Source organism: Sinocyclocheilus rhinocerous, unplaced genomic scaffold (assembly GCF_001515625.1).
Source record: "Sinocyclocheilus rhinocerous isolate Xijiao unplaced genomic scaffold, SAMN03320098_v1.1 scaffold1334, whole genome shotgun sequence".
Lineage (NCBI taxonomy): Eukaryota > Metazoa > Chordata > Actinopteri > Cypriniformes > Cyprinidae > Sinocyclocheilus > Sinocyclocheilus rhinocerous.
The window spans coordinates 409,855-422,192 of NW_015626864.1; the positions used below are offsets into that span (position 1 = coordinate 409,855).

At 36.1% G+C, this 12,338-nt stretch overlaps 2 protein-coding genes across 12 annotated transcripts in view; one reads left to right on the plus strand and one right to left on the minus strand.

Annotated features, from left to right (window-relative positions):
- Positions 1-8,512, plus strand: part of atp11a (ATPase phospholipid transporting 11A) — a 69,571-nt gene extending 61,059 nt beyond the window's left edge. For 2 of the 7 annotated variants that reach the window (XR_001637416.1, XR_001637417.1), the window contains 2 exons: positions 2,640-3,211; positions 5,201-5,278. Coding sequence is in view for 5 of the 7 variants with exons in the window: in XM_016525525.1 (XP_016381011.1) it covers positions 5,201-5,479 (279 nt within the window). In the remaining 2 variants the exon portion in view is untranslated. Of the gene's footprint in view, positions 1-2,639; positions 3,212-5,200 lie in introns of all 7 variants that reach the window. The other 5 variants (XM_016525525.1, XM_016525533.1, XM_016525550.1 and 2 more) reach the window with 4 other exon arrangements.
- The window catches only part of LOC107718482 (transcription factor Sox-1b), a 48,992-nt gene that overhangs the window by 2,972 nt on the left and 33,682 nt on the right, over positions 1-12,338 (minus strand). The window contains exons 3-4 of one of the 5 annotated variants that reach the window (XR_001637421.1): positions 11,397-11,440; positions 10,561-11,054 (exon numbers count right to left, since the gene is read on the minus strand). The exons of 1 other annotated variant lie outside the window; for it this stretch is intronic. The gene's annotated coding sequence lies outside the window, so the exon portion shown is untranslated. Of the gene's footprint in view, positions 1-7,103; positions 8,501-10,560; positions 11,441-12,338 lie in introns of those variants that run through there. 3 more of the 5 variants (XR_001637419.1, XR_001637418.1, XR_001637420.1) reach the window with 3 other exon arrangements.

A 12,338-nucleotide genomic window follows, 5' to 3' on the forward strand; every position in this document is an offset into this window, starting at 1 on the left:
AACTCTCACTATCTGCATTTTCATAGAGATGAAAAGACACAGTTAGCTCACGTCAAACATGTATAAATGTGTCTATATTTCAGTAATAGACAGCTATTTAAAAGAAATAATATTATATACATTGACTATTAGTTTGGGTAGATGACATGTTTCATTTGATGCAATTGAAAGCAAAGCTGTGAGGGATAGAAATATTTTGTGTGTGTGTGTATTGTTTAAAGCTGTAGGTCATGTGTAATTTTAATAACCTATGTTTTCAGGAAATTTTGTAGCTTTTTTTCATATTATATATTTGTAGCATTTCTGCAGCTGAAGTGTATTGAACTGACTGCACTGACTACAGCTTCGTTTTAATTGGCATCAACTTCTGAATCAACCAAAAATGTTGTCTAATCCAACTAAGATTGATTCCTTTTGCAAGATTACAGCTATTTAAAAGAAATATTTGTGTTATTTTCAACTAAATAATTGTTGATCTGAAGCAGCTTAATGGTGCTATAGTTTGTGATAATTGCTACTAACTGGTCTTCAGATTTACACTTGCGTCGGACTGGTTCCCAGTGTGCTTGATGTAAGTGGATTATGGATGCAGTTCACGATTCTCTTTATCTGTCGATTTTTCTTTGCGTTGGATGACTCTTTGAGCCATTCAGTGGTTTTATTTGACCTGTTGACTCTTTGTCAAACAATATATGACACAATGAATACTGTGTATTTTACTGTGTGCACACATAGTATGTTACCATACTATGCTAAGAAAAATTTCAGAAGGAAATTTAATGTGTGCGCGTGTGTAAACTGCCTTACCACTGGTTTAACCCGTGTGATGCTTTGCCTCTCACTCATCTTCCCTATTAAACTCTAGAATGTCAATGTTATGAAATTAAATGTCATGTCAGTGTATAAAAAATGTACAGCATTTATCAGTCTTGGTCAATGTAAATCTATACTGAACATATACAGTATATTTAAAAATTTTTTTATTATATTAAGTTGTATTATGAATGACCATTAATTAATAATAAATTGTTAATTTATAAATTATCATTAAATTAGATTAATAAATGCAGTAAAAACTCCTCATTGTTAGATTATGATACCTAATGAATGAGTGTTATTGACAGTTATTTTAGTTTTATTTAGATACTGTTATAGTATTTATGATTAGCTTTTCTGTTTACATTTTATTTTAGTTTAAGTTTTAGTCATTTTGTTTTGTGCATTTGTCATTTTTATTAGTTTTTATATTTAACTTTATTTTTATTTGAGTTTTAGTTTTAGTCATTTTAGTACTTCAACAAAACTTATCAGTAAGGCAAAATTTCTCATTTTTGGGCAAGTTTTTAATCTACTGTTTATATTTTAATTTCAGCTTTATTTCAATTAACAAAAACTATTTTTAACAGTTATGTTTTAGTTAACAATAACAAAACAGGATAACCTGGGGCCTGTACCATGAAGCCAGATTAGCTGGCTAGCCAGGTAAGTTTCAGTTTAGTTGCACCAATCCTGGGTTTTAGGTACAATGAAAGTGGCTTGGCTTTTAGCAGCATTCATTGCCTTACACTCCACAGCTAACCTGCTCTGGGGCAGGTTATGTTCTGGTTTAGAGATTTCAAAGTTAAATTTGACCAATCAGCTTCAAGCAAAGTGACACATGTCTGACGCAATAAAGCCACTCCCCCAGTTTCTCTTACTCCAAATTAAAGGACGCTACATAGTAAAAAAATTTTAAAGATAAAATTGTCTGAATTTAGAGATGATTATTTTTTATAATTATTTTATATGATTTATATAATTATTATACCCTTAATCCATTACACAAGCTAGCTTAGTTTAATAGTAATTATTAAGCTTTTATTTTAAATTAATATAAACATATAGATAATATGCAATATAAATACGTTTTAGAATCAGCTTAGATTTTTAAGTGTTTTTATACCTATAAATATTATCAACTCTATTAACTCACTTTACACATTTTACTTGCACTTATAAGGCAAGATGTTTTCTTTAAGTTTTCCTCTTTCATGGATAGATTGTTTCATCTTGTAAATGTGTTTAAATTCTTCATATTGTTCATTATTTTAATCTTTGGTAGTGAATCGCACTGACTCTCAGGAAGTGCATCACAGTTTCAAGGCATCTGATTGGCTGTTCATTACTGATGTCACTCTTTCATGTGCACGTGCTCCATTAACTCAGGATCAAGCCTGAGTTGACAGAGAAAGTTGATGATGAGCTTTATGGTACCAACAAAGCCGAATTGGACTGGTTTGGTTTTGTCAACTCAAAACTAATCCTGTAACCCCGAGTTTGTTCAGCCACCATCATGGTACAGGCCCCTGGTAACCAAATTGAACCTTATTGTAAAGTTTTACTAATAATTCTGCTAGAAAATAACCTTAAATATGCTAAATCAACACTTAACACTTGCACTTTCAGAAACTTTGAATGCTTTGAAAGCTGCTGAAGTTCCTTTATTAATCTCTGAGGATTAGACAGGTTGTCAACCTTTCTAAACCCTTTGTTTTTTATTCCTCATCCATCTCTCTTTTTCTCTCCTGATGCTCTACCTCTCTGATGCTTGACCTTCCCCTTCCCCTGTGTGTTTAACCCTTGACCTGTGGTAACGGCAGACAAAGCGGCAGTGTCTCACTGCTGAGCAGTCCACCATCTTTATGCTCTCCCAGACCTCCAGCAGTGTCAGTTTCTGAACTGAGCAGGAGGTGAACCTACACACTCTCTCTGCATGTGCGTGTGTGTATCAGTGAGCGAAGACACAACAGGGTCATGACCTACTTAACATTAATGAGGCTCACAAGCTACCCAACATGCCAATAACATGCGTTGCAGTACCCTGTGGTGTCTCTCTTTATGTTCGAAGTCTTTTATTGCATCACTCTACATGTTTGCATGCATGAAGTGTGCATGTATAGTATGTACATGTGTATTTTATGTTGCTGATATAAAGTTGTTTAATGCATTTTCTGCTGCTGTACTTTCAGTTTCAGCAAAATACTTCAAAATCAAGACAGATTCTAGAAAATATTGTGCACATGGGTCTGTTATGCCACATTTGAGTTTGTTTGTGTGTATGATATTTCACAGAGAATGATGGCTGACAGGATCTTTGAAAGGGTTGAGACAAACATTCATGATTCACTGCTAGATGGCGTTCAGAACACCACTGAGGCCTAGCAGCTCTATGGTAAACAGAATGCGAAGTTGAAGACTAAAACCTGGCTCACACTACAGGAGTTTTAAAATCCTAACCGATTATGAAATCTGGTTGCAGCACACACATAAGGAGAATCTTTGCAGATTATCTTGCCTCAAATCTTAAACATGCACACACTACAAGATTTTAACATGGCGCATCACAGACTACAAGATATTATTAAGATTATCATGCCAGAGGGAGTGCCTCACGTGATCTCACGCAGCAGATCATCAATGATATTTCAGTGATGTTTACATATGTTAGCTAGTGTGCTAGCTGCTTTCTACACTCACCCGGTACATTCAAAACTGAGGCGATTTCACTCCAGTTCTTCTCTTTCTCCTTACAGTTGTGATACGTTTTCAACACATTATACAGACAGTCGTGTTACTATAAAACGTCAAGAAGCAGTTTCCTCCGTCTCCACTATCCAACGGGGCCGTACAGCAGCTGTTTTGCGGTCGCACATTGGCTATTGTGAAAGTACTGACGTAATCATATAGCCGTCATCATCCCGATTTAAATCCTAAATATCAAACATGTTTGATATGATCGGGGCGGCCCCGATTTGTGTGCGAGCAGATCGGGAGGTGCAAGATTAGATCGGTGAATGCCTCACATTACCAGATAATCCGTGCTGAACATCGGGACCGATTGAGGGGCTCGACAAGATTTTTGTTCCGATTCTCGGGAGGGGGAAATCGTGGCTAAATCGGGCTAAAAATCCTATAGTGTGAGCCAGGCTTAAAGCCAGAAAGAACTAATCCACACTGAACTCAAGTGGAGCTCTAGAGTTCTCAGATGACGCGTGCAGTTCTAGAATCAATCTGAGAATTCCAGAATCCTGCTAATTGGCTCTTTCCAGTGAAAGCAAACTGGATTGAAATGCCTTTGGTGCACCTGTGTGGGTCTGTTGTTTGGTGTGAAACCTACAGACTGGTTTGGTTTGGATTTAAAGCTTCAGAATGAATGTATTGGGTTGTGGTTTGGGGTGTGCAGTATATGCAGCAAACAGGACATGTGGACTATGGGTTCTTCTGACACATACACAAATACACACAGCAGGCTTGACATACAGTTTAACATCTTAACACTCTGGCATGCATAGATATTTTTTCTTTACTTGAATCTTTCTTTCATATTGTGTCTAAATCAGTGAAAATATTGTCAAATATTTCTAAATGTCCACCTTTTAATGTCCATTCCTAGAACATGCTTATGATCGGTAAATTTATGAAGAAATTGTCCTGATGATGTTTCACCGCAAATTCAGAAGACAAAAACAAGAAATTATATTTATATTTTGCTTAAAGAATATTAAGTTTTTAGAATAATTTAGCCCCCCCCCCTTATTATTTTGCCCCCCCAAAAAAACGTCATAATGAAAGTTTATATATATTTATATATATACAATCATTGAAAATTCAGCTTTGCATCACAGGAATATATAAATAACAGGAAAATATATTAAAATAGAGAACAGTTCTTTTAAATTGTAATAATACTTCACAATGTTATGGTTTTTACTGTATTTTATCAAACAAATGTGAACCTTGCAAAACATAAAAGACTTCAATCAGAAACATTAAAAATCTTACCGACCCCAAACTTTTATTATAAAAATATAACTTTTTTTTTCGTTCTTTTTTTTTTTGGTGAATGCCCTTTCACCCTCCAATGAAGAAAAAAACTCTTAATTTCTCACTAGCCTTAGCTAAATTTCTCTCCGCAGTTTATCCTGTAACAGCCTCTCAATCGATCAGTTTAACATCTTCTGGGACTGAGCTTGTGCATGTGGTTAATATTGGATTTGTGATTTTTTTAATGTAATATTTTGTTCTTTTTTGCATTGCTTCTTGCTGGGGCTTTGGATTTGTGTTGTTTCAGCTTGTGACGTGACTAATGCTTGCATTTACATGCCTGTATATGATGCAATCTGCTAATTCACTCTTTCTGTTCCCTTGTTCTTTACTCCAGAATGCCGATAAGTTGTATAAGGGCCACCTGTCCGAGTTCACCCCCCTGTCCTCCCTCCATGCTCCACCTGCACGGAAACACGACAGACATGGCAACGAAAGCCAGAACCACACCCTCCACAGGTCTGACTCCTCCCCTCCCAAAAAACTGATGTGTACATACTGGGGGGGCAGGCCTGACTACTGCACCTTCAGCTCCTTCCTCCGAATAAGAGAAAACCCAAGATTCTCTGGGGCAGCTTACACCTACAGCGCACCGGGGCCCGAGACGTCCGTATGACAGTCTCTCTAAAAGAAATAGTCTACTTATCTAATCAAATTCAGCCTCAATTATTCAAGAGTCAAGATTGGGACACTATTTGGAGACCAATCTTGGCTTGTTACCCTTTTATCTAAAACAAAAGCACTGAAATGCGTTCTTGTGGTATACGCTAATGGGCTAGTGTTGCTGTGTGTTAATTTAGAAGCTGGAGGAAGGCCAAACAGAATTGGCCGTACCATCTGCGAGTGTGGCATACTGCGCTAAGCGGCCTTGGGACCTATTTACCTTGTTTTCTTTGTGTGAGCGTGTTCCCTTTACACTGTGGGTTTACATGTTCGTTCACCTACCCTTGTAATTCTTCATGTGAAAAATTACTTGAAAACTACACTATGCAGTAGTTGCACAAACCTTTCCATCTCAAACGCAACCCCTACAGCTAAATGTTAATGTGGATGACAGTTCAAATGGCCTTGGATGCTCTAAAAACTGACCGTCCTGTTTTTTTCTTCTTCTTTTCTTTGTTCTCTGTCGTCTCCCCTTCCCTTTTTTATTTGTCCTGTGCTCCTTCTCTTTTCTTCTACTTTTTTTATAGAACAAACTGGTGTTGCCTTTGTGCAAACCTGTTATCGAGGAACACTCCATAGCCTGCGATTGTCTTTGTCCGATTGCATTGTAAGTGGCTAAATTTGGCCATTTCTGTTGCTGCACTGTACTAGAACGAACTAGGTGTGTATGTGCACGATTGTGTGCGTGTGTGTGTGTGTATGTGTGTGTGTGTGTGTGTGTGTGTGAGAACGTAGGCCTTTGTTAGAACAACTACGAGAAGACAAATTGTAACTGGACTGTCATTATGTTTCACCCTTTAACTTTCAAAAAGGTGGAAATCAACTCATGTTCTACTGTTCCAAAGTTTGCAAAACCATTGACTTGTGTCATCATGACAACCAGTTACTCTTTCCAAGCTGCTTGGCAATTTGCTTTAAAACTCTGTAGTTCCCTATGTATAATCAGTCCTTTAGTTTCTTTAGAATAGATCCAGATACAGGATGCTAAAGGCTACACTAGCCACCTTAGCTTAACTGTTCTGCCTTAATGCTAACGTTTCCCATCTTTTACACCACAGTTTGGAACCAAAGGTCTAGAAATACGGAGTATATAAATGTGCATTAGTTGCCTTATGCTCAAAAGGAAATGGAGGGAAAGTGTTTGACGGCATTAGAAGAATCCTACCACACTGCCTTAAGTTGACATTGCACCAGCTGAGGATGGAGACCGATAAAAGTAGTATTCGACATCTTCCAATGCCACTAACATGGCCCAGGGCTCCTAAAGACAAATTTCATAGTTCTGTTGGTGTAAACATCTTTTTGCGTTCACAAAAAGTAGAAATTAACTTCTTCGTCAGCATATTTTCATGATTGTAGCGTCCTATTTGACTGTTCCCAAAGCATTTTGTCTGTATGAATGTAACTTTTGGAGCCCTGTGCTGGGTTGCTATCATTTCTTTGTTGCACATTACTAATTTATGATCTGATATAAATAAGTCGGATATAATTAGACTGTGATACTGTTCACAAACAACTCATTAAACCAACAGCCCAATCAAGGTCAGCATCACAGATGGCCTGTCTTGGGCACTATGTTCACAGAAATGGCTCCTTTCTAGTGTGCAGAACACAGAAGATGAGCTTTTTTAAATGATTCCCGGGAAATGTGCCTCACACCTGATGACTTATCTGTTTAAAATGACTTTTTCATCACGTATTGTGAAGTGTGTTCAATCCCATCTCCGTCCTGTCAATGAATTCAAAATCACATTGATTTGAATTGAGTGTGAATACAATTCAGTTTAATTTCCAAATAACACTGTAACAAATTGAACACCTGATGACTTACCTGTTTAATATATCATTCTCATAATAATATTGTGAAGTACATTCAATTCCATCTCCGTCCCATGAATTAATTCAAATTCACATTGATTTGAATTGAGTGTGAATGCATTTAAGTTTAAATTCCAGGTAACACTGTCACACAAATGGATATGGATCTAAACCAAACTAAAAATCAGACCATTTGATCATCAAAACCACATCTGTTTGTCTGCATGACTCTTTCCCTGCTGTCCTTCACATTCCATGCCTGTTTGTTTTTTTCTGCTCACATTGATTTTGGAATGTAGTGTTGCTTTCCTGGAGCTTTATCTTTTCATCTCGACTTCTCTCCTCGCATGTGTTTCCTTCGCTCACCTGTCATTCAGTTCTCATGATGAGGCCAATCACCCATTTCACCATTTTAACCATCCATCATCCATGACAGAGAGAGAACGTAGGTGATGTCAAAGACTATCAAGACCACTGTTTTGATGGTTACTCCAAGCTTCTTGTGGGTAGATGCCTTCTGGTGCTTTTTAACCTCAATGTATGTTCATGCGTTCAATTCAGTCAAGTGTTGAATTCTGGGAAACTCCAGTGTGCACATACATGTGTTTTCATTGCCCCGTCAGTCAGCCTGCAACAGAGAATGTCAGATTAAAGAATGGCATTATGGGTATAGCTAGTTTGTTAAAGGATGGAAGAGTCATTTTTGAACAATTTTTTGGGTTAATGTTGATTAACTGTCACAGAATAGTAAAAACAGAATGTCCTTTTTCATGCACACATTATATCTAAATATAGACTATATTGATGAGTATATTGATGTCAAGGTTTACAAAGGCTGAGTGAATGAATGAATGACTGAATGAATGAATGACAAAATAATCGAACATGTCGAACTGAGTAACTATGTTTCTGGTCCAAAAGTGTATTATTTAATTTGTATGAATGTAAAATCTAAAGTCAAACACTGTCTATTTTATTAATTATTGAGGTCTGAACTTTGCATGCCGTGTGATGCCGTAGTAATGGACCAACCACTGAGCTTTATCAAGTCATATTCTCATTCATATAAACCACTTTTATAACTTTCGTTCAAATTTTCAGTCCAGTCCAGATGATTCACATCTACGATACCAAGTACTAATCATTGCTGGCAAATCTGAAAAAAAAACAAGAATGTGCTTATACATAGATTCTCAAGTCATGGTTTTTAAGTAGCATAGATTAATATAATAGGGGTAAACTAATTCATTTCATGTTTTTTTACTGTTATTTTTATTTTGCATTCTACTGTTTTTACTATTTTGTTCACTATTACAGTTCTGTCTGGCTTCCTGAATGTAAAAAAAAAAAAAGAAAAAGAAAAAAACCACTATTGTGCTGTAAACAAAAATTGCATATCGTTAATTGGATAGCCGTGAATGACAACTACAAACTACCATCAATACTGTTTTTTGTAATGTAGGAATAATTTGATCACTGAACGCTATCTGCCTCAGGGGTGCGTTCAGGCACTGGCAAACACTGTATTCTGTCTGTCTAAAAAAGGCTATATGAAATAGGTATTTTGTATAATGTGTGAAAAAAAGTCTTTTTGCTACTTTTGTATCTAGAGGATGACGAGAACTACTTACCGTTACAGAGTCAGAATGTTACTGTTCAGTTTTAAAACAACCAAATGTAAGGTCATGGGAGAAGTCAACTTCAGTAAAGATGAAAGTTAAAAAAATAGCTTTAACAGTCTGTTTTTTTTTGTTTGATGATTTGAAATATGTTTGAGGTGATGATATGCATGGTCATTGCTCACACTGACTGTAGGAAATACACTCACTGTTTTTAAAGCAGGTGTGACCAAATATTTGATTAGATGTCTACTGCTATAACTGAAGGCTTTATTGCCTGTAGTGGGGCTTCATCTGTGCCAGCCTATTCAGATTAACTAAATATCTATAGCTTGTTTTGTTTGTTTTTGTTTTATCTGCACAAAGTGTGATGTTGCTCATAAATGTATTATATATACAGTATATATGTATACTACTGTACACTTTGCAGCATATATGTAGTAATATTCATGTACAGTTTGGGCTCCTTTTGTATAAAGTTTTTAAAAGATTGATATCTGTAGATATGTGGATTTTTGCCAGTTTTTTCTGTAGCTATTAACAGCAAGAAAAAGTACATATGCTTGTAATAAAGAAAGAGATTTAAATGTTTGAAAGCCTTGGGCCTCTTCTCTTTCCCAATGGCAGAAGTGATTGTTAGAAGTCAATGAAATATCACAGCAACTAGTTTTGTATGTCACATTAAGAGGCAAATTTTTCTGGTGCTAGTGTGTTTGACTCAGCTCACCATATGGAGCTAATAACGAAGAAAACCCAGTGGCACAACATGTGTAGTTGTACAATATGACCTCAAGGTGGCAGCAAATTGTAACACATTGAGGCTGCTTCACCTCTACTACACTAAATATAACCAGGTCATCGCTGAAATCTAAGAATTATATATATATCTTTTTTTTTAATATTATGTGACAACAATTTACCTAGACAAACAGACAATAAGGACTGAAATAAAGGTTATTATTAGGACAGTAGGAAAATTTATTTTGGTGATATATGCTTCCACGTCATAAATATTTAATCTTTCACATTTAAAAAAAAAAAAAAATTCGTTAGAATAAATCCAAGAGATTTTATTCAAATCAAATAATAAAAACCATTATATTCATTCATAAATTTTGACATAGGGAGATTATTTTGAAAAATCGTTATAACCTCACATACCTCATAGTAAAGTGTGTAGGATGCAATGACTTAATTGTGGATTTGGATAAATATATAAGTGTATCTTTACAGGATTTGGAGTACCCAATACCTCCTTTAAATGGATAGTTCACCCAAAAATGAAACTTCTGTCATTAATTACTCAACCTCAGGTCTTTTCAAACATATAAGACCTTTGCTCATCTTCAGAACACAAATTAAGATATTTCTGATGAAATCCGTGAGCTTTCTGGACCCTGCATAGACAGCAATGCAACTGAAACGTTCCCAGGCCTAGAAAGGTAGGAAGGACATCGTTAAAATAGTCCATGTGACATCACTGGTTCAACCGTAATAGCTACGAAGCTACGAGAATACTTTTTATTCAACAATGACTTTATTCAACAATTTCTTCTCTTGTGAGAGAAAATGTGATACTGCTTAAGTGTGACTGAAAACCAGGTTATAATAATAATGTAATCATATATCATGCTCAACACTCAACAGGTAAGTGTCAAAATATCATAACTGACCATTTCAATAAATTCACATGAATCAGGATAAATAAAGACTGTGGCCCACAGACACTGCTGGAGGTGTCTTGAAGTTGTAATCCTCGGACTAAGTCTTTATTTAAAATGTTTCATGGAGTGTACGTTTATGTGTTCTTAGATGTGTGTAAATGTGTGTGTGTGTGTGTGTGTGGCCATGCTCATGGACTTGTGAAATCGCTCTATTAGATCGAAATTGCTGTTATTTGCTAAGATTATTTATGAGTCATTTAACTTTTTGCGCTCTCTCTGGCAGTGCTAGATGGTTTGGTTCATTATTGATTTAAAATGTCTTTCAACGGTGCAGAACACACCGAAGTGCTGCTGAAGACCTCTTACTGGATTTGAGTTGGAATGTGATGACACTTCTGTTTGATTTGTGTGGGGACCACTGTGGCTCCTGGAAGGGAATTTTGGTAAATGTCGTTTACAATTTGCAAAACCTTTCATCCATTTTATTGGTGAATGGATTTTAAACAAAGCTCTTTCTCAGCTGATTTACAATTCCCCTTCTGTGGATAACACCACCCTCATATAATCTATGTATATAGCATGGTACAGAATAAGGCCATTGGTTAAGAATGCTTTGAATGCAAAGAAAGTCAAGGACGGTGAAAGTATTCTTCCTATCTATTTAAAAATGCCAGGTTACATGCAGCAGGCCCATTCCACTCGCCCCATGCATCTTCACCTCTACATTTCTGTGGCAGAAAGCATGTCAAACGACAGTGAAGATTATGACCTTGCCGTCACAGTGGTAACCTCACAGTTGCCTCCAGCACTGACCTTGAGCAATAAATGCGACAGAGAGCAAAGCGAAGGAGCGAGAAAAAATGAGAGAAAGGGCAAGTGAGTCATCAAACTGTCCCCTCTTAACCTCTTATTATAAAAGAACAAATTGCTCTGAAATTTCATTTCAGTTCCTAGATTTCTCGTTAGTTTTGAAGTGCGCTGCTGGAGATGCTGAACAAGCTCACTGATACTTGTTATACTCTTAAAGCAGACAAGATAAATCATGGCATGAACCAAAACGCTGCAATCTATAGAAAGTTCATAATGCTGAAGGTGCTATAAATGATTTTATTATTATTATTATTATTATTATTATTATATTGCACATAAACAAATCCACTGCTGGCCTACATCTAAATTTCATATTTTAAACCAGTCTGTCATTCCGGAGACAATCATTGAATACAGCAGTTAAAATTGGACTTGGTCATCTAAAGAACTGTAAAATAAATGAACAGGCAATATTTATTTATGCAAAGGTTTTTTTTGTTTGTTTTGTTTTTAAACCAGAGGTCAGTTTATCACCTTTAAACTGCTTTATCAAAGACCTTATTTTGTCCACATTGAATACATCTTCACTTGGTGTGTCTCTAAAGAGTCCTCTGAAGAAAGACATGCATGCATTGCAATAAATTATATTAGAGGATAACAGACATCACTTTCAAAAGCAAGGATGGATCAAGTTGAAAGCCACTATTTGCATAAGCAGACTTTAGAAGATTGAATATCAGAAGAGGAATATGCTTTATTATACTGATCAAGGGTCAGAACACGCAGGTGTTTTTAAAGACCAATATAGAAAATGAAATTCAGCTGGAGGAATATTTTTTTAAAAAAAGTATCTGTGCTGAAACAGGTTGTTCTCGATCTTTTAATTGACACAGACACTGTA